The sequence below is a fragment of the Triturus cristatus genome, chromosome 4_2 (genome assembly GCF_964204655.1).
Source record: "Triturus cristatus chromosome 4_2, aTriCri1.1, whole genome shotgun sequence".
Lineage (NCBI taxonomy): Eukaryota > Metazoa > Chordata > Amphibia > Caudata > Salamandridae > Triturus > Triturus cristatus.
Window position 1 is genome coordinate 221,447,045 of NC_140586.1, and position 21,932 is coordinate 221,468,976.

General features: G+C 47.8%; 1 protein-coding gene across 1 annotated transcript in view; it reads left to right on the top strand.

The window, feature by feature from the left end:
- Positions 1-21,932, top strand: part of CBX6 (chromobox 6) — a 115,253-nt gene that overhangs the window by 52,555 nt on the left and 40,766 nt on the right. The window contains exon 3 of the mRNA XM_085601277.1: positions 4,296-4,361. Coding sequence (XP_085457403.1) covers positions 4,296-4,361 — 66 coding nt within the window. The remainder of the gene's footprint in view (positions 1-4,295; positions 4,362-21,932) is intronic.

Sequence of the window (21,932 nt, forward strand, 5' to 3'; positions counted from 1 at the left end):
CAGCTTCCACAGGGTTTCTTCTGGGTCCTTCTTCTTGATAACTGCAACCATGACTTCCCCATTGACTTGTATTGAGCACGCGGTTGGATTGCACTCTGCACACCTCCTCCGTGGGGTCTAGGGTGCTTACCCCGGGTGTTTCCCTGGGTCCCCGGCTTTTCTAAGTCTTTTGGGTCAAGTCTTGACTTAGGTTGTGGGTCGCATTCCTCTTTCTTAGTATATGGTTTGGTCTCTCCCTGGAGACCACTGTGTATTTGTGCTACTTACATGTTCTATTACTGAAGTATTGTGTGTATTGTGATTATATCTCCGGGGGACGAGATATTACAATGTCTGTGAGTGTTTATTATAAACACATATTTCTAGAACTACACTGTGTGGTTCTTTTTCACTTAACGTACACCATATTAGTACTGGTAAAACAGCTGCTACACACTCCTCCTGAACTAAGCCTGAAGGCTGTTCTCCATAGCTACCACTTAGAAAGCTTTCTAAGGTTGTCTAAGACCACTACAATCATTATAAGGGTTGTCTGGGTTAGTGCAGGGTGCTCCACTTACACATGTGAGCACCATATACTAAGCCAGCCTCCTACAAGCTTAAAGTAATAAATTGGACAAAAGTGCTTTCGGAGCGAAGAGGCCAAAGATGGAGTGGACACGGGAGGGGCCATTGAGCACACACCCATAGGAGAGGAAGACCCATCACTCACTGAACTGTTGCTAGCGATCAGGGAAACTTGATCCGCCTTGGAAAATAAAATTAATGCTGCGGTGGTAGAAATTAATTTACTCTGAACATACATTGGGAAAATTGCTGCAAGAGTTTCCACTGCAGAGAGCACAATCTTTGAATACTCAGAATCAATCCGAACGCTACAATTGGAAGTGCAACAATTTACGTAGAGCGCTCACTGCCTTCATGTCTGGGTGGAGGATGCACGAGGGTGATCCCGCTGTATTTGCATGCAGTAGGTGGGCTTTCAAGCAAAGGCAGCGGGCACGGTTGTAGAACGCTTCATTGAGCACTGTGTACAATCTATCATGCAAACCGAGGGCTTATCCCCCCCCCCCCCCCCCCCCCCCCCACACACACACTTTGCAATAGAAAGAGGGCACTGTGTGCCGGGTATCCTTCTGAGAACTGGGACTATACTGCTGAATTTCAGTGACAGGGTTGCGATCCTAGGGGTGGCTCCTCTGCATGTCCCACTGCAATTTAAGAATCGCATTGTTATATTTCCAGACTATAACCAGGAAGTACAAACTAGAAAGAGATCCTTCAACAAAGTGAAATTGGTACTATGAAAACATAACTTGTAGTATAGGATGATCTTTCCTGCCAGACTTCAAATCCACCAACATAAAGTTATATTTTAAAGAAATCGGTGAACCAGTAAAATTGAGGGTGATAATATGTGAAGCCTACAAAACAGTCATGACAGGGCTTCTGATCTCACATACAATGGGGGAAAAGCAAAGAGCAAGGGAAGTGGAAGAGTTGGAGGAAACTTGCATAGTTGGGAATCATAAAATATTAATCCAATCCTGATCCCTTCCATCAAATAAACCTAGCCAGGCAAAAGGACAAACGACTAGTAGAGGGAACACAAGCATAGTCTAGAGCAAAACAAAATAAACTCTACGAGGTAGTGAATAAGGTTGGCAAATTGCTGGTTTGACTCACAAGACGAGAGGGGGAGAAAGGGGGATGATTAAGGTGAAAACCGAGGAAGGGAGTACTGGATGGCAGAGCAGAGGAGAGAGCCCAAACCTTTGTGACACACCTTGCCATAGACCAATCCGGGGCGGCAGAGTCTTTGGGGGATCTATGAGGATTTGTGAAGAATTTACCCACCCACGTTCTGACTCGTGAGGATAGGGAATCATTAGACTAAGATCTTGGGGAGGAAGAATTTAAGGAGGCGATTCAACACCTTAATAGGGTGAAGACCCCAGGGCTTCCTCCAGAATACTTTATATGTTGGGGGGAGACTAAGAGGGCTCCGGGCCATGCAATATGAGGTCAAAAAGAGGCCCTTCCTGTTTGCAACCTTTCAGAAAATTAGGATTTGTTTGGGGTTCTTATCCTGGGTACACTTGCTATACGTAAGACCCATGGCTAGAGTTTGAGTAAATGGTGCAGTGTTAGGAGAGTTTAGCTTGGGGGGAATGAGGGGAGAACTTGGCAAGGGTCCCCACAACCCCACTCCTGTTTTCCTTGGCATCAGAGCGCCTGGCGGGTTGGGTGAGGACGGATGCTCATATTCAGGGCCTGCATTGAGACCCAGATTGGGAGTATGTGATTTTCCTATATGCAGGTGATATGCTGCTGTACTTGGTGGACCCGCTGCTGTTGGTCACAAGAGTCCTAGAGATTCTGGAGGTGTTTAGAAAGTACCTGGAGGCACGAATCAATTGACATAAGTCAGTTCCGTTTTGGATCACCCCATGGCAGCTACCAGCAGACTGCAAATCCCCTGTATTGAGAACATGAGTGATTTACTTTCTTGTGTATTTGTTACCTTTTATCCGAGTGAATTTCAGAGTTGGAACTTGGAGAGCATCTTGGAAGAGTACAGGAAAGATGTGGAACAATGGCGGGGCCACCTCATCTCGCTGCTGGGCAGAGTTGTCCTCTACAAAATGGTGACGCTGCCCAAGTTCCTTTTCGGGCTTATGAGATCCCGTACAAATTCTTCCATATGGTGGATGCCATGACAGGAACGATTGTGGAGTGGTGATACCCCTGGAATAGCACTGGCCACCCTGTCCATTGACTAGTATGTGCTGAAGCATTGCATCCCCGAACCTACAGTTGTACTACTGGGCGGTCCAATTGCCGTTGGTGAATGGGCCTTTGCCGCTGAGTGAGAACCAGCGGTGATGAAATACAGATAATGGAGCCGGGAGGTTATGTATGCTAACTATATAGTAACAGCAGAACAACTTGGGCGTTGTCCCTGATAGACCTCATGGTTAAAATATGGAAGAAAGCAACGCAGTGAGTGGGGTGGGGTGGTGAGAGGAAGGTGACCTTAGAAACCCTCTTCTGAAAGTCAGACTTTTTAGCAGAGTTTAAGCACCTGTAGGGAAAGAGACAAAGGGGTATGCTTAGAATATCCAAGTCGGATGACGTTTGAGCTTGGGGGTGGCAGTAAGAGTTAAGGTCCAGCCATCACTTTTGATACATCCAAATGAAACATGCCCTCACAAAACATAGCAATAAATTTGAGGAGGTAGCTGAAGAGCCGCCACTAGAATACATGCTGCTGACGGCTATCTTGGTTAATTATGCAGTTTCCCAGATGTATAGAACAATTATAATGAACAGTCAGCCACCCATAGCGACACTGAAAGACATGCAGAACAGGGAGTTGGGGATCCTTGAGGAGGGAGACTGGGAAGAGGTATGCCGCTACTCGGATGAGGCGGCCAACACAGCAGGGTTGTGCCTGATGCAGCTTAAAGTACAGCACCAACCAGGACCAGGTATTTCTCTATTGGAAAATAGATTACAATAAATGTACGAGAGGTTGCAGCCAATCATGGACATCACTTCATACTTTATGGGGCTGCCTGCGAATACAATCAAGTATTTTTCGGGGCAAGTGGGAAAGACCATCTCAGTGGTGACAGGTAAGAGATGGACATCATGTGGCAACAGGATATGGGGGCAGTTCAGGGACACCGAGATTAGAAGACTAGACTAAAAATATGTATTGGTTTATGCAGGCAGGAAAGACGGCGTACACAGCCTGTGGCTGATCTCGAAAAGCTAGAATAAAATCTCAGGGCAACGAAAGGGTCATCTCAAAATGGAATGGTGATATCTGAGACAGTGGGAGGGGTCCATTGACATAGTACTAGGAACTGTAGGTCAGCCAGGTGGAAAAACCCATGTGGGGAGGATAGACGGGATATGCATTATATATCATGTGCTTGAACGACCTGGAAGGTTCTCACAACATCCATACCAAATAATACTGTAAGTGGATACTTAACAATAGTGCTCGAAATGTGTCACACTTTGTTTTCAGTTTATCTATCCAATGTTTTGCAATTCTACTGAAAATCTAGTAAAAAGTTGTAATAAGAGTATGTTGAACACCCAGTCATCAGTTATATTTTGGTATTCTCACTTAAAAATCCTGATTTTGTTTGTTTGAAGAAAATGTTTAATCTTTTTTTTTTTAATTGCTTGCTGTATTTGTTTGTATTTGTAATGTTTATATGGACAGGGCGTACTAGAGAACTGCATTAAATTGCTGTTGCCTTTTTGTTCTTTTCTTTTAGGTACAGCACTTGGGAGCCAGAAGAGAATATTCTGGACTCGCGACTCATTGTGGCCTTTGAGCAAAAGTGAGCCTATATCTCATCAATGTTTAACATCTGCCTATTAATCTATGCACAATGCCCTGTTACCCGCATTACTGGCAATCACCCACCTCATGTCATTGACAATGCCAGTCTTAGATTGTTGCACTTGCCTCTTTTACCACTAGAGCCCTGATATACCCGGGAATGTTAGTGTAAAGATTGTAGCTGTCCCTTGCCTGCACAGCACTGATGTCACTGATAATGTCAATCTTTATGTAGATGCACATTTCCCTGTTACCTACAGTGCCCCAAGTCTCAGGCACCTGATGTTCATGGTAATGTCAATATAAAAAATTGATCCACCTATCCTTGAGTTACCTACACTGCCACCTCTTTTTTTAACCTGACGTCACTGGTGTTAACGGACTATGCATTGATGCACCTATCCCTATTACCAGTGCATCCCTATCTCACATCTAACATGCCTGGCCATCATCATAAATCTTTATTTGGTTATAAATATAACCATAAAAAAGCATAATAGCATGATACATACATGTAAAAAAGAACCAGACATTTTTTTAAAAACAGCAAGTCAAATACTCCATTAAAAAAGCCAATTCTAAAATGTAAATCCCCCAATAGCAGCAACAAAATTAATCGGGTCTGGAGAGCCTAGATCTCAAAGCAGCTCTTAGAAAGTGGGAGACAGCAAAAATAACATGTTCATCAGGTAGGAGCTGAAGGAACATAAGAGCCAGACGAACTTGTGTAAAATCCAGCGGTGTCAGTAGTGAAATAATAACCAACCTTTTAGGCACTCTAAAATATTTACAAAACATAAAAATCAATGGAGTCCTGAGGAGACATATTGCTGCAGGGCCTCAGAGTTCCAGACTGGCTCCATCCACTGGGGAATGCCAGATGATGGTGCAATAGATTAAATCTAAATCTGGCCAAAAGAAATCTATTCTTATCCAGTATTAGGGTATCTTTCATAGATTCACATGCCTGAATCATTCCCCGTCGTCGGGATGGGAGTCACCGGTAAATAACAAAGCAATGTCTAGAAGACATATAGAGTAACAGGCCCCAAAGGGCCTTAGCTTAGCAAGCTATCCACGTCCTTATGTAAAAAGGACCAAAGTTTGGCCAGCAGCCAATCAGCTAGCACCACCCTCTAGAACCCTCCTGGAAGGAGCTCTAGTCCCTCAGATTTTCTACCGCACGTCGTGCTAAGGGAGTCTCCACTGAGCTCTGCTCATTGCTTCTGGATTTCCAGTGTTTTCTACTCAAAAAACTTTCTTGATTTGTCATGGCTGATACTCCTAAGAAAGGACTCTTTAGATCCTGTGCTTCCTGTGGGAAGAAAAGGCTTCACGTGGATGATCAGCATAAGGACTGTCTTTATTGTCTGTACCCCAGCCACAGCGCCAAAGACTGCAAGGTATGTCGTACCTTTCATCTAAGACCCTGAAGGACCGAGAAGGGCGCCTTTTAATCTGGCTGCAAAGGCTGAAGGACAAGGACTCTGTGGTGTCCTCTGAGGAGAGTGAGAGTTCTATTATTTCTTCTCACTCCTCACGCAAAAGACCAAGGGCGTCATCTCCGGGCCCTTCGTCGCAGCCACCTCTTAAGAAGACGCACAAAAAGTCTTCAGAGGTTCTGGCCTTGCCTCTGACAGGAATTGCCTCTCCTCCAGATGTCCAGGTTACTTTTAAAAAGCCAGTGTTCGAGGCATATGAGCTGCAGATTGTACACTTAGCATAGGTCGCCATCTGGTGTTGGGCCCGGATGTTTGCAGTTTGTTTTTCTTCTTGGACAGTCTTTGGAAGTCACGAGTTTGGTGACTCCTCCTTCGGTCCGTACTGCGCATGGGCTTCGGCTCCATCCTCAGATTGTTTTTTTCCGCCATCGGGCTCGGATGTGATACTTCGTGCTCCGGCTTCGAACTTCTACGGTTCCAGCCTCGACGGAAAATCCTCGATTCTTCGAGTTCCTTCATCATCTTCATCTCTCGAAGCGGCACTTTCTCCATCCCGTACATCGACACCGGCCTTCGGGCCCTCCGCGACTCCGGTCCCGGCCGATGGAAAGGACTCCGTTCAAAAAGTGCCCAAAATGTGGGTCTAAATTTCCCCACACCGACCTCCATCAGGTGTGTAACCTTTGCCTCTCTCCGGAACACGAGGCTAGAGACTGCCCCGCCTGCAAGTCTTTTCGATCGAAGAAGACCATCCGAGATCGAAGAGCTCGACGCACCATGGCGCACTCATCCTCTGCAGCTCCACCGGACATCTTCGGAGACGACGCCGAAGCTTCGGGGCAAACACACACCGAGCAGGAGGAAGACGTCGTCAGCGCTTCCGAGGCCGACGACTCCGACGTGGAGGACGTTACACCAGCGCAGCGGGCCGTGAGTACTATGCCCCCTCCCACCCCCGCGCCGAAAACCAAAGAGACTCAGGTTACTCCCTCGCCTGCCGGCCTGGGCAAAACCAAAACCAAAACTTCGATCACCCCACCTTCGGGCCCGGTGTCGAAGCCCCCAAAGTCTCATGGCAGCTCGGGATCGAGCCAGCCGACACCCGGTGCCGAAAAACAGCATCCGGCACCGAAGACTGCAAAATCCAGCTCGACTCCGAAACCACCGGTGCCGAAGCCTGGACACTCGGTGCCGACCAAACACAAACCTAAATCTGTCGGCACCGACGCTCCGGCGCCGAAACATCATTCGACGCCGAAACACCCGGAGACCTCAAAAAAGCATGGCGCACACAGACCATCGAAACCCCCGGTTCCGAAATCACCGGTGCCGACAGACGACTCGACACCATTGGCTCTGTTTACACCAGACCCTTTACAAAAGACTTTGTCCAAAGATCCAAAGACTGGGCTTTTGACTTTAACTACCAAGAAAAGACGCCTTGATGCTCCGGCTCCTCCTCCTCCACCCAAAAGGAAGGACTCTGCTACTTCTCCCCTCAGAGTGCCCTCCCCACCACCGCCTCCCCTACCCCCTCCACCTCCTCCACCCCCTCCACCTCACAGGTCTCCGCCACCTTTACCTCACTACGATCCGGCCCCATCCCCAGATCCGGATGATGGGGATCCGGACAATTACCCGGCGGACGCCCCAATGGATCCCACTCCACCAGGGACCCCAGATCCATGGGAGGATTACAATAACCCTGATATACCCAATGTACCTCAGGACGACCTATACCCATCAAGGCCGTCTCCTCCAGAGGACTCCTTAGGGTTTCATCATTTAGTGCAGAGAGCAGCACACTACCATGGGGTGGACATGCACAGTGAACCAGTAGAAGAAGACTTCCTACTGGATACATTTGATATACAAGACAAATCTACTTCCATTTTACCCATGCTTAAGGGTGTCACCAAGCACGCTACAGAGGTGTTCAAAGACCCTGTCAGAGCCAGAGTACTGAACCCTAGAATAGAGAAGAAGTACAAGGCGGCACCCACAGACCCTGCTTACATCAAGGGCCCTGCTCCCCTAGATTCCCTAGTTGTCTCCACAGCTAGAAAGCGGGCTAACTCCCAATCCTCAGGAGATGCCCCACCGCCAGACAAAGAATCTAAACTTCTGGACGCGTCTGGTAAACGCACCGCCTCCCAAGCTGCGAACATGTGGCGCATTGCAAACACACAAGCACTGCTTGCGCGATATGATAGAGCACACTATGACGAACTAGAGGCTCTTATGCAGCACCTTCCAGAAAAATACAAGCACAAGGCTCATGACCTGATACAGGAGGGTAAACTAATTACAAACACCTCCATTAAGTGTGCCCTCGATGCAGCCGACACTGCTTCTAGGGCCATAAATACCAGTGTCCTGCTTCGTCGCCACGCCTGGCTCAGGATCTCAGGGTTCAAGCCTGAAGTCCAGGCATCCATACTCAATCACCCCTTTGACCAGGAAACACTCTTTGGGCCAAAGGTAGACGAAGCGCTCGAAAAGATGAAGAAAGACACAGACACAGCAAAGTCTATGGGGGCACTCCAAACACAAGCCTCCAAACGTTCCTTTCGACGCTCGTCCTTTCGTGGCACAGGCAGAGGCTCCTCCACCGATAACGCCTCTACCTCCTACAAGTCCCCTCCTCAAAATACCTTTTCAAAGGGCAATCAGAGAGGTGGTTACAGGGGTAACAACAATAAGGGCAGGGGCAAAACCAACAACACCCGTTCTGCCACCCCCCCCGCACAATGACTCCCCTCCGCTCCCCCCAGACCATTCCACTCCGGTCGGGGGCAGACTACAAAACTTTATCCACGTATGGGAGTCCATAACATCGGACAAATGGGTGACCCAAATCATTCGGTCAGGGTACTGTCTAGAGCTAACATCTACCCCACCCAATATCCCACCAAGGCACCGTCCAATGTCTCAAGAACATTCCACACTGCTCAAACAAGAGGTACTCTCACTCCTGCAAAAACACGCTATAGAGCAGGTCCCCGTCAATCAACGAAATCTAGGGGTCTACTCTCTATATTTCTTAATACCAAAGAAAGACGAGACCCTCAGACCCATTCTGGACCTCCGGCCTCTAAATGCCTACATACATTCAGACCATTTTCACATGGTCACTCTACAACAAGTCCTCCCACTCCTCTGCCAGGGAGACTTTCTCACAACCTTGGATCTGAAAGACGCATACTTTCACATTCCAATACACCCCTCTCACAGGAAATACCTCAGGTTCGTGGTGGACGGGCAACATTACCAATTCACGGTTCTCCCCTTCGGGGTCACCACTGCACCACGAGTGTTTACCAAATGCCTAGCAGTAGTAGCAGCACACCTCCGACGTCAACACATTCACGTCTTCCCTTACTTAGACTGGCTGATAAAAGCCACGTCCTACCACCAATGTGTGCAACATACAAACAGCACCATCCAACTGCTCCACCAGCTAGGCTTCACGGTGAACTACCAAAAGTCCCACCTCATACCATCTCACACAAAGCAATATCTCGGGGCCACTATAGACACCTCCAAAGGTATTGCCTATCCAAACTCAGCCAGAATCACAAGCATTCAAGCCTTACGCAAAACATTCCTTCCCCAACACTCTCTTCCAGCAAGAGTGTTCATGAAGCTCATAGGAATGATGGCGTCTTGCATATTTATAGTGCCCCATGCAAGACTCCACATGCGTCCACTTCAAGAGTGCCTAGCACAACAGTGGAACCAGGCCCAGGGTCAGCTGACGGATCTGGTGTTGGTGGACGGCCACACACATCACTCTCTGCAGTGGTGGAACACCACAAACCTTTCCAAAGGGCGGCCGTTCCTGGACCCGGTTCCTCAGGTGATTCTAACAGCGGACGCATCGCTCTCCGGCTGGGGAGCGCACCTCCTACACCTCACAATGCAAGGTCTATGGACGCCACAGCAAAAATCGCTCCACATCAACCATCTGGAGCTCTTGGCGATCTTTCTAGCCCTAAAATCTTTCCAAAAACAAATTTCGGGCAAAGCAGTCCTCATTCGCACAGACAACATGACTGCGATGTATTATATACAAAAACAGGGGGGGACACACTCTCCCCAGCTCTCCCGCTTAGCCCAGAGCATATGGAGATGGGCAATTCCCCAAAACATCTTTCTCCTGGCACAGCACGTTCCAGGAGTACAAAACACCATAGCAGATCTGCTCAGCAGACAAACGCAACAACTACACGAATGGGAACTGCATCCACAAGTTCTTCACCCATTCTTCAAACAGTGGGGGCATCCTCAAATAGACCTCTTCGCCACCCACGAAAACAAAAAATGCCCAAGCTTCGCCGCCAGATACCCACACCCATTGTCCAAGGGCAATGCGATATGGATGAACTGGTCAGGCAGATTTGCATACGCCTTTCCACCTCTCCCACTAATTCCATTAGTGGTCAGGAAGCTACAACAGCACTCCCTCACACTCATTCTGGTAGCTCCAACGTGGGCCAGGCAGCCGTGGTACACCACGCTACTACAACTATCAGTGGTACCACATCAAAAACTGCACCTTTCCCCATGCCTCCTAACCCAGAACCATGGAGAAATCAGGCACCCGGACCCAGCTCAGCTCAACCTGGCGATCTGGCTCCTGAAATCTTAGAATTCGGATACCTTAACCTTCCCCCTGATTGCATGAACATCATCATGGAAGCCAGACGTCCTACCACTAGAGCATGCTATGCCGCAAAGTGGAAAAGATTTGTAATTTACTGCCGTAACAATACAATCAACCCCCTAGATGCATCCATACAGCACATCATATGCTATCTGCTCCATCTTCACAGGTGTAACCTGGCATATTCATCCATACGCCTACACCTAGCAGCGATCGCTGCTTATCTACAAAACAGGCAGCATTTATCACTCTTCAGAGTGCCCGCTATTAAAGCCTTCATGGAAGGCCTTAAACGAGTAATTCCTCCCAGGGCACCACCTTCCCCTGTATGGAATCTAAATTTAGTTCTTACACGACTAATGGGTCCGCCCTTCGAACCAATGCACAAATGTGAGCTACAGTTTCTCACCTGGAAAACAGCTTTCCTTGTAGCTATCACTTCCCTTAGAAGGGTTGGTGAAATACAAGCGTTCACCATACAGGAACCCTACATACAAATGCATCACAGCAAGGTCATACTTCGCACAAATCCGAAGTTTCTGCCCAAAGTCATTTCCCCCTTCCACCTCAATCAATCAGTGGAATTACCTGTCTTCTTTTCGCAACCCCAATCTGTTGCAGAAAGGGCCTTACACACACTTGATGTAAAAAGGGCGTTACTATACTACATACAAAGAACGCAACCCTTCAGGAAGACTAAACAATTGTTCGTTTCCTTCTCTCCACCACATAAAGGCAACCCCATTTCAAAATCAGGGATAGCTAGGTGGATTGTAAAATGCATACAAATTTGCTATCAAAAGGCAAAGAGAACATTATCTGTTCCCCCTAAAGCCCACTCTACAAGAAAGTTAGGGGCTTCTATGGCTTTTCTAGGGAATATACCCTTAGATGACATCTGCAAGGCAGCCACATGGTCTACACCGCACACCTTCACAAAACACTACTGTGTAGATGTGCATTCCAAGCAGCAAGCTAGGGTGGGCCAGGCTGTACTAAAGACACTTTTTCAAACAGCTGCAACGGATACCGGTGGTCGCCGCTAAGGTTGGGTACTGCTATATAATCTATGCTAAGTGTACAATCTGCAGCTCATATGCCTCGAACGGAATATGCTACTTACCAGTATGCATCTGTTCTTGGCATGTAGAGCTGCAGAGTTGTACACGCCCACCCGCCTCCCCGGCTACCTGTACCCGTTCCAGTACATCTTATTTAGATACAACACATGGGTTTCTCACTGTTATTACTACGCTCCATCATTTCCCTGTTGGCGAAAAACAATCTGAGGATGGAGCCGAAGCCCATGCGCAGTACGGACCGAAGGAGGAGTCACCAAACTCGTGACTTCCAAAGACTGTCCAAGAAGAAAAACAAACTGCAAACATCCGGGCCCAACACCAGATGGCGACCTATGCTAAGTGTACAACTCTGCAGCTCTACATGCCAAGAACAGATGCATACTGGTAAGTAGCATATTCCTTCTGCCCCGTCGCCGACGACAACCTCGTTGACGGTGGCTTCACTGACGAAAAGACCTCCATCGACGGCAGTCTTTGTAACCTCGTCGACGGCGACGATATCTACTGTCACATCCCAATCAATGACTGCGTCGACGACGACGACACCATCGTCGACAGCAGGTAAAATTATCTCGTCGACGCTGAAAATCAGAAAATCGCCGTCGTCAGCTAAGCCGCCGACGACACCGTCGACAGCAGGATCGTCGACGGCAGCTCCAGCGTCGACGCCCAGCTCATCGTCGACGAGAAAATCGTCGACGAGACCTTCGTCGTCGAGGACATCGTCGACGAAGAAACTATTTTCATCTTCCTCACTGACGACGACACCGCCGACGATGACCTCGTCGACGCTGTCTCAAATGCCTATTACACCGCCTACAATTCTACCGTCGACGGGCCTGTCGACGGATATTGGCTCTGAAACGCCAAATACATATGTGCACCTCAAAATCACCAAACGAGCACTAACTCCGGCCCTTACATCGCCCAGTAGGGTCTCCACCTTACCGCCTGCTCAACTTTTTGAAGAGGAAGATTCAGAGGACGGCAGTATGTTCCCGGCTGCGACAAGCCCTTCACAGCTACATGTGAAATACCAAGATATCTCAGACTATGAGGACGTGGACCAGGACTATCAACAGGTTCCACCTCCACAATACGTGCAGCCACCACCTTCCATGGTTTGCCTGCCTGCATCACTGGTCACGGATCTCCAATTCCTGATCACGGACTACAAACAGCGGTTTCCGTCGCCGGCGCCTCCCCCGACACCAGTTGCGCCACCAACACCAAGACCAAGACCGCCTCCATTGGTGCTGCAATCAGAGCCTACTCCAACGCCACTTCTTCCCACAACAGATGAGGAAGAGCCTGAAGAGGGAGAGCTTCAGGAGGTCCATTCTCATCATGACGAATGGGATGATTACATCCTTCCCTGCCCGACTTCTCCTGCCCCTACCACGGCTGACTCGCCTCCAGAGGATATTGGCGGCTTCCATAACATTATAGAGAGAGCGGCCCAGCGCTTTCAAATTCCAATGCCCTCGCACCAACAAGACTGTTTTCTTTATGATTTTAAGGAGCCCTTTAAGAAGTCTGAACGGGCAATTCCACTTATAGACTACATCTGGGAGCAAGGCATTAAAATTATGCAACATCCTTCCTCTGTCCCTCCAGTGTTACCACGCCTGGACAAAAAATATAAAGCGCCAGACACTGCTCCGGCTTGTCTCACAGGCCATCCGAAGCCGGACTCGGGCATTACGCAGGCAGCACAGAGGAGGTCAAGCAACCCGGCTGCTCTATTGACAGCTCCACCTGATAAGGAGGGCAGGCGCTTAGAGACCATAGGCAAACGTTTTTCTTCAATGTCGGCCTTAACAGTGCGGGCCTCTAACACCCTGGCACTTTTGGGGCGTTATAATCGTCAAATGTGGGCAGACATTGCACCATACATGGCAGACCTACCAGAGGAATCCAAAGAAGACGCAAAAAAGATCTTGCTAGAGGGGGAAAGATCTGCCTCTGAAATAATAGACTGTGCAATGGATATTGCTTCCACTGGCTTCCGACAACTAGCGGGCGCAGCAGTTCTCCGACGCCAGGCTTGGCTAAAGGCAACCTCCTTCAGACCGGAGGTCCAGACCAAGGTGTTGGACATGCCGTACGATGGCCAACTTCTTTTTGGCACCCATATTGATGAGGCATTGCAGGGGATTAAAAAAGATACGGATACTGCCAGGGCGCTGGGTACCTTACAATTTCGGAACCCTTCCTTTCGGGGCTCCAGAGGAAGAGGTCAATCTTCTGGTAGGGGAGAATTCCACCAACGCTCTTCATTCTCCTCCTCCCAGCAATACCGTCCGCAATATCAACAGCGACAACAATCCACATACACAAAGTCCTCCTTTCGTGGTAAAGGTGGACGACAAAAGGGAGCTGCCCGACGGCAATGACTTCCAACTACGGCCGGTCTCCACCTTCTCGCCACCCTTCAAGATTGGCGGCAAAATTTCCCACTTTCTCCAAAACTGGCAAAGAATAACTACGGACCATTGGGTCCTACAATTAGTACAATTCGGCCATTCCCTGGAATTCATACAAATCCCCCCTCACACCCCTCCCCGCCCAGCACTTCACAAAATCCTACGTCTGTTACTCTTGGAGGTGAAGATTATGCTCCAAAAAGGAGCTATAGAGCGAGTTCCCCCAAATCAACGGGGAAAAGGGTTCTACTCCCGCTTCTTCCTCATCCGGAAAAAGGAGAAAAAATGGAGACCAATATTGGACTTAAGGAATCTAAACAAATATCTGAAACAGCAGTCGTTTCGTATGGTCACCATTCAGGAGGTATTACATCTACTCAATGCGAACCACTACATGGTGTCGTTAGACCTGCAAGACGCCTACTTTCATATACCGATACATCGCAACCACAAGAAATTCCTACGATTCGTGGTGGCTGGCAGACATTACCAGTTCCGGGTTCTGCCGTTTGGCCTCAAATCGGCGCCCCGCATTTTGACCAAATGTCTAGCTCCAGTGGCGGCCTACCTACGCCATCACCATCATCAGGTCTTTCCTTATCTAGACGACTGGCTGGTCAAGTCTCCATCTCTTCAGGGCGCGTCCACGTCGTCCATCGCCTGTCTAACGCTCTTCGATTCACTAGGGCTAACTCTCAATCATGAGAAGTCCGTCCTTCAGCCGTCTCAGCGCATGAACTTTCTGGGCGCTACTCTGGACACTGTACTACGGAAAGCTTTTCCATCGCAGGAACGCAAGGACAAGCTGCAGTCGTAATGTCCGAAAAGACGCTGTCAGTGCGTCTCTTCAAATCCCTTCTCGGGATGATGTCTTCTTGCATTCTCTTGGTTCCGCATTGTCGTCTCCATATGCGACCCCTTCAAGAAGAACTGTCGGATCAATGGGTACAGTGTACAGGGTCCTTCGACGTCATCCAGGTCACCCCTGTGATCAGGAAGGCTCTACGATGGTGGGTGTATCCCCAGAACCTTTCAAAAGGCTTGCCTTTCTTGCTTCCTGCAGCACCACACATAATCACCACGGATGCTTCCCTGGAGGGCTGGGGGGCTTTCCTTCAGGAGCTTCAGATAAGCGGGAAATGGTCCCCTACAGAGAGGGCACTTCATATCAATCTCCTAGAGCTGCGTGCAGTCTACCTGGCTCTGGTGGCCTTCCTCCCAAGAATCAAAAACTCCATGGTGCTTGTCAGAACAGACAACACGACGACAATGCACTATTTGAACAAGCAGGGAGGAACACGCTCGCTGACACTCTCTCGAGAATCACAAAAAATTTGCAGTTGGCTACTCAGTCACAACATCTCTCTTCGAGCAGATTATGTTCCAGGCGTCCACAACGTGTTGGCAGATTCCCTCAGCAGAAAGCAGTCAACATGCCACGAGTGGGAACTGGACCAGCAAGTCCTTAGCAACATCTTGGATCAATGGGGCACCCCTCTTCTGGACCTATTCGCCACCCAGAACAACGCCAAATGCCAACACTTTACAAGCTGGCATCCCCAACAAGGGTCTCTGGGGGAATGCCTTTTCGATAGCATGGTGCAACGTCTTTGCGTACGCCTTTCCGCCATTTCCCCTAATTCCCAGGGTGCTACGGAAGATGAAAGCGGAGCCCTGCACTCTGATATTGATAGCCCCAGCTTGGCTACGCCAGCACTGGTTCACGGAGCTTCACCTCCTCTCCCTGGAAGCTCCAATCAAACTGAAACCGTTTCCGTCCCTGCTAACGCTCCACAATCAACAGGTTCAGCATCCGGATCCGGCATCACTCAAGTTATCTGTATGGCTCCTGAGTTCAGAGAGTTCCAGAGCTTAGACATTCCTCCGGATTGCAGACAAATCCTAGCTCGGGCTCGAGCGGATAGTACCAACAAAACATATTCATTGAAATGGAAACGATTCTGCATATGGTGCAAAACAAACAGGTTACACCCTCTTTCTTCGACCCCGGAACAGATTTTACCGTACCTCCTGCACCTTGTAAAATCTGGTCTAGCTCATGCCTCCATCAAAGTACACCTAGAGGCAATATCTCGCCTTTAGGAGATGCTCTACAGGTCCATCTTTGTGGTCTCACAGACTTATCAAACAATTCCTTAAAGGGCTGTTTAGAACTTTTCCTCCAGTAAAGCCTGTACCACCGGCTTGGCATCTTAACACGGTTTTGGCTCAGCTGATGAAACACCCGTTTGAGCCAATCCACAAAGCAGACCTTAAGTATGTATCCTGGAAGCTTGCACTCCTACTGGCCCTTACCTCGGCAAGACGAGTTGGAGAACTCCAGGCGTTTTCAATCCAAGACCCTTTCATTCAGTTCAAGCGGGACAGGGTCATTCTTTGAACAAATCCGAAGTTTATTCCTAAGGTTCCGACTCAGTTCCACCTCAATGAACCTATCATACTACGTTCATTCTTCCCGAATCCACAAACAGGGGCAGAAAAGGCTCTTCATTCATTAGATATTAAGCGCTGCCTCAAGTTTTACATTGATAGAACTAAAGCATTTTGGAAGTCTAATCAACTTTTTGTGGTGTACAGTAGGCCTAGAAAAGGGCTACCGCTCACCAAACAGAGTATCTCCTGCTGGATCTCTTCAGCCATCACCTTCTGTCACCAGCAGGCAGGACGTCCACTGCAATCAGCAGTTCGTGCCCATTCCACAAGGGCGATGTCTACTTCCATGGCACTGTTTGCAGGAGTGCCCATTGTGGACATTTGTAGAGCGGCCACATGGAAGACGCCGCATACATTCACCAGACATTACTGCCTGGACATGGAGATCATGAAGGATGCTGCAGTGGGGCAAGCGGTACTCCGTCATCTATTTCAATAGAGGTGAGCCCTTTCCTTTTTCATCCCGCCATCCTGGTCTCTTTACGCACATTTCGCACTGTTATGTTTACATTACCTGAGTCATGGTTCTCTGATACTTTATCTTTCACATGGATATGTTATTATCTAGTGACTGTATATTTACTGTACCTGCCGAAATGTGCTTCTTATTGCTTACTACTCTGATTCAGGCATGTGAATCTATGAAAGATACCCTAATACTGGATAAGGAACGCGTTACTTACCTGTAACTGCGGTTATCCAGTATTGGTATCTTTCATAGATTCACATGCAACCCACCCACCTCCCCTGGAAGGGCTCTCTTGGAACTCTCAGTGATACAACTACTTAGCACTGTGCTTACGAAAATCTGAGGGACTAGAGCTCCTTCCAGGAGGGTTCTAGAGGGTGGTGCTAGCTGATTGGCTGCTGGCCAAACTTTGGTCCTTTTTACATAAGGACGTGGATAGCTTGCTAAGCTAAGGCCCTTTGGGGCCTGTTACTCTATATGTCTTCTAGACATTGCTTTGTTATTTACCGGTGACTCCCATCCCAACGACGGGGAATGATTCAGGCATGTGAATCTATGAAAGATACCAATACTGGATAACCGCAGTTACAGGTAAGTAACGCGTTCTCTCTCGTTAGTTACAATGGATAGATATGACTCCATAACCTGCACTGTTCTTAAAAAGCATATGCCCCAGCACCATAGGTTTAATCAGCTCTAGCTGTTATCTTTGTTGGTACTTGCATTCTAGAAACTGAGTCCGGCTCCGGGGGGCACAGAGATTGGGGGTTGTAAAATACATCCTCCCTACCTAGATTGATGAAGGCAGCCTTCACTTACTCAATCCAGAGAATTTTCTTCACATGGTCCTGTGACAAATAATCAGAAAGAATCTGCTTGTTCAGCTGAGTGCCCTTCCCGGTCCAGATCTTAATCCCATATAACAAGCATCTGAGAGCAATTATGTCACCAATATACTGTATTCCTACCTCCTCATGGACAGAAAAGGCCAGGGTACTTTTGGGACCTGCAACATACTTCTCAAAAACATGTTTTCAGCAGACTGAATAGTGTCAGTTTTTTCGTATAACCCCTTACCTCGCTGCCATATAATGCCTTGAAGGCACATTTAGCTTGATAAATCTTAGCTAAAACTCACTCTAGGTGGCCTAGAGCCCAACCTATTGGGAAAAACTGGCTGTTGGCCTGTGGTCTTAACAATCTCACCTTTCCTCCCCTCCGTCAAGGACTTCCAGTTTTTATTCATGTCAAACACCCCAGGGTATGAAAAGTCCGGAACTTTACCCAGTATACGAGTTCCCACCTTAAAAGTTTTTATGTGGTAGACCTCGGGCCAAGTTCCAGAACAAGATTTCGTAAAGTTTATTGCACGATCTAAATTTGCCATAAAGGGGACAAACTTGTCCAGTAATGACAGCAGTCCCACAACCGGCCGTGACATGAGAACAGCATCATTGGCATACAATAAAACTGGAAGCAATCTCATCCACACCCTTTGTCAGTCAGCCTTCACTGAGAGAAGGGCCTGTTCCAACCCATTAATATAAAGTGTAAACAAAAAAGGGACGAGGATATATCCCTGGCGGACTCCCATGCTAGTACCCAAGGTCTGGGTACAGACAACACCCTGAGAATGAGGCTGAGGTGGGGGCATGTAAATCTGACAAGAGAAACACAATATTTGGATCCACCCCCATCGCAAGGAGCTGGCCCCACAACTTCCTGCGATTGACCCTGTCAAAAGCGGACGTGAGGTCCATAAATGCCAGTGAAGTGAGTCAGGCAGTGCAATAGTGTACTTATTTATAATTGGGTACAAATTCAAACATTGATCCATTGTCGATCTTCCCAGCCTAAAGCTATATTGCACCTCAAAAAATATGTCGTTCTCATCTGCCCACAACATTCGCCTATTTAAAAGTACTCTCCCCAGGACCTTTACTGCGTCAACAACCAAAGAAATTGGTCGATAACACTGGAGGTTGTCTTTGTCCCCCTTCTTAAAATCTGGGACTATTACGGCTGTGGACCAAGAGGGCGGTTGATCACCCTCCTGAACAGAGAGCTAGCTTTGCTTATACAGAATTGTGCTATTTTGTCCCACGCACTCTTGCGTAAGGTCAGTTTACAGTTTGCAAGAGCCTTCTTGTATCACCTCCGACAGGAGACAACTTGGTCTCTATCTCTGGTGCCTGCTTTAAAGCAGCCTTCAATTGACTGAGGGCCTTAAGAGTTGCAGTCCAGCCATTTTGGTTCCTGCGAATTAGTATTTGTCACAGGAACCTTAAATAATACCGACACCTTCTGTGCAATACCAGCAAATGCTAACAAAATGGACCTACTATGGGAGCATAAATCCAGACACAATCTCTTGCCCCACCCTGCGAAAAGAGACCCATTAAACTGTGTCGGGTCCACCTGAGACAATCTGAACCTCCTTCCTTGATCACACAGATAGAGAGCACGTCTTGTATCTCCGTCCGAGTGCTAACACCACCATTTAGTCCTCCAATGGCTAAGAGCAGTGGATTATGATTGCTAAAATGGCTGTGAACTGTACTAAAACTAGAGATCAACAGAAACAAAGGAGCTGACACAAAAATAAAATATATTATAGAGGCACAACTCCTCCCTCTAAATGTTGGTAAAATACATGGATTGGAGGACATCACTAACTAATCCATAGTGAAGACAAGGTTACGAGTGCTTAACATTGTATTTAACTCTAGGCCCTCCCTTTTATGAGCCATGTGAAGCCCTTCTACCAGCATACATTTAGGCGGGCAATCACACAGGTGACAGTTGGAGTCATCCTCTAATACAATTTTCCCACCCATAGCCGTATCCTGCCAAAGTATCAATGGGGGAGCTTAGATTAGAAAAGTTGGATCCCTCCTCCGTCCAAGCTTTCGCATTATAAAAATTAATTAATGCCTGAGGAGTGGAGCCAGGGAAAGATTGCTTCAGCACTTGCACCAAATGTGAGTACCATGCAAAATTCTTGACATTCCCAGATAAATCCACTGATACAAAGACTATAAATCCACCTTTGGGCCTCCCTGCCAATGAGACATTTTCAGAAGAAAAATAGGTTTTGTATCCCTCTAGAAAGATGTTTTTCTCTTCCCAAGTTTCTGGCGGGAAATAACTTGAAATGTTCTGACAAACGGCAGCCAATTATAATCATTAAACTTGGCGGACAAACCCACAATATTCTAAGATAGCAACCTCAAATCCTGGCGATTAATTATCAGGATATCCGTTGGGTTAGTTATACACAAAGTGGCAGGGGGGCAAATCAATCAAACCGCATTTGTAGAGCGCAACACTGTCACCCCTAGGGGTACCAGGGAATGTTAGTCAATCACAGGTGTCAAGGTTACCCAAGGGAGCAAATCTATTTGTTAAACACAAAGTTGGGGTCCTAAAGACGCAGGTGTAGGTCTACCCCGAGAGACCTGCCTTTGCCGTACCTGTGTCCACAGAGGTTGACAAAGTGTCTGGCTTATAGAAAAACACCAAGGAGATTGACCTGGATGTTGGATGGTCTGGAAGATCTAAATGTGCCTAAAGTGGTCAAAACCTGCGCAGTAATGGTTGGTTTATTAAAGCGTACCACAACACAGTCCCCTGCTCATCTCTTGACATCATGATCCAACTAATTTACTCTACACACCATGTTGATCGATCCTGGATCTCCAGGCCTAGGTTGAAAGCATGTTAAAGCAGTGAACCACTTTGTTTTAGCTCCTCCGAAAATTCAGGCATAAACTTGGTCAGAGGGGGAACATTCCCTAAGACTACTACATATGAAGTTGCTTCCAAGGGCAAATTAATCACCGTGTCTATCTTGGAAACTGAGGGATGGGCCACTGATGATGGTGGGGACCCTGCGATTGGAGCTGGGGGACAAAAAGAGGCAGAAAGGACACCGGATAATACCCCTACAGACCGTGGGGTTTAGGGGTACAGAAACTGGCTCCCTAAAAACTCTAACGGCCTATGTGGCTTAGCCGAGCGGGTCTCGTTAAGCACACCATAATGTAAAGTACTAGATCCTAGCAATGAGTCAGTGACGTGTTACATATTATCCAAGATATGCGACAATTTTGATTCAATCAATTCTAGCCTTGATATAATTGGGTCTATTTTTGCATTCAAGGTGGCATTAAGCTCGCGCAGGTGGGCCTTGGGAATGTGGTCCGATAAGTAAGGGAAACATAACATTGTTTCTGTCTGCACACCCACATTATCTAAATGGCTTCTCCATTTTGGAACAGCTGCACGCCTCCTGCGCTTGCACCTAGGACTTACGATTGAACTTAGTTTAGTAAGCTCCGAAGAGTGGACAACTAAGGCACCAGCACTCGAAGGTGAGGCTATAGCTCCTGAGGTCCCATCCTGAGCGCACTCTGATAGACTGATTGCAATTTAGCCACACGCTCCGGGAGCACAGTGAGAGCATCGGAGAGGCAGGGGAAACTAGGAGGAACAACTGGGAGGCCATCCCTTGTTAGAGACAGCTTTCTTTCTACCAGATCGATCTCCCTTGATATGACCCCCATAGCCCGTGTCTGGAATCCCTCGATGGTGGTAATACGTGGGACGACATGTGGGGACAATGGCTTTGAGGTGTTAGCCTTTCTTTTCCCCATGATCCACTCAAGGAATACTTCAATAAATATAGGAAACAGCACACTGCCCGGAGGGGGGACTCCACAATATATAACAGATAGGGCAAAAAAATTGGAAAAAAACCTTACACAGGATGATGCCACAAGAACAAACACTTGGGAACCCAAAACAACCCCCACTAAAAACTGACAGCATACGTTTCTATTTTGGTTACATCCTCCGTCCAAACCGCAGATAGTAATGTCTCTCCAGTCATCACAGTCGTAGCGCTAGGACCTCGCCATTAACCAAATCACAGTCTGGCTTAAGTCACCAAAAGGGTGTTGGCGGGGCAAAGCACATAGGTAATGAGCATACCTGTGCGTGTAATGGTCAACCATTATTACAATTAATGT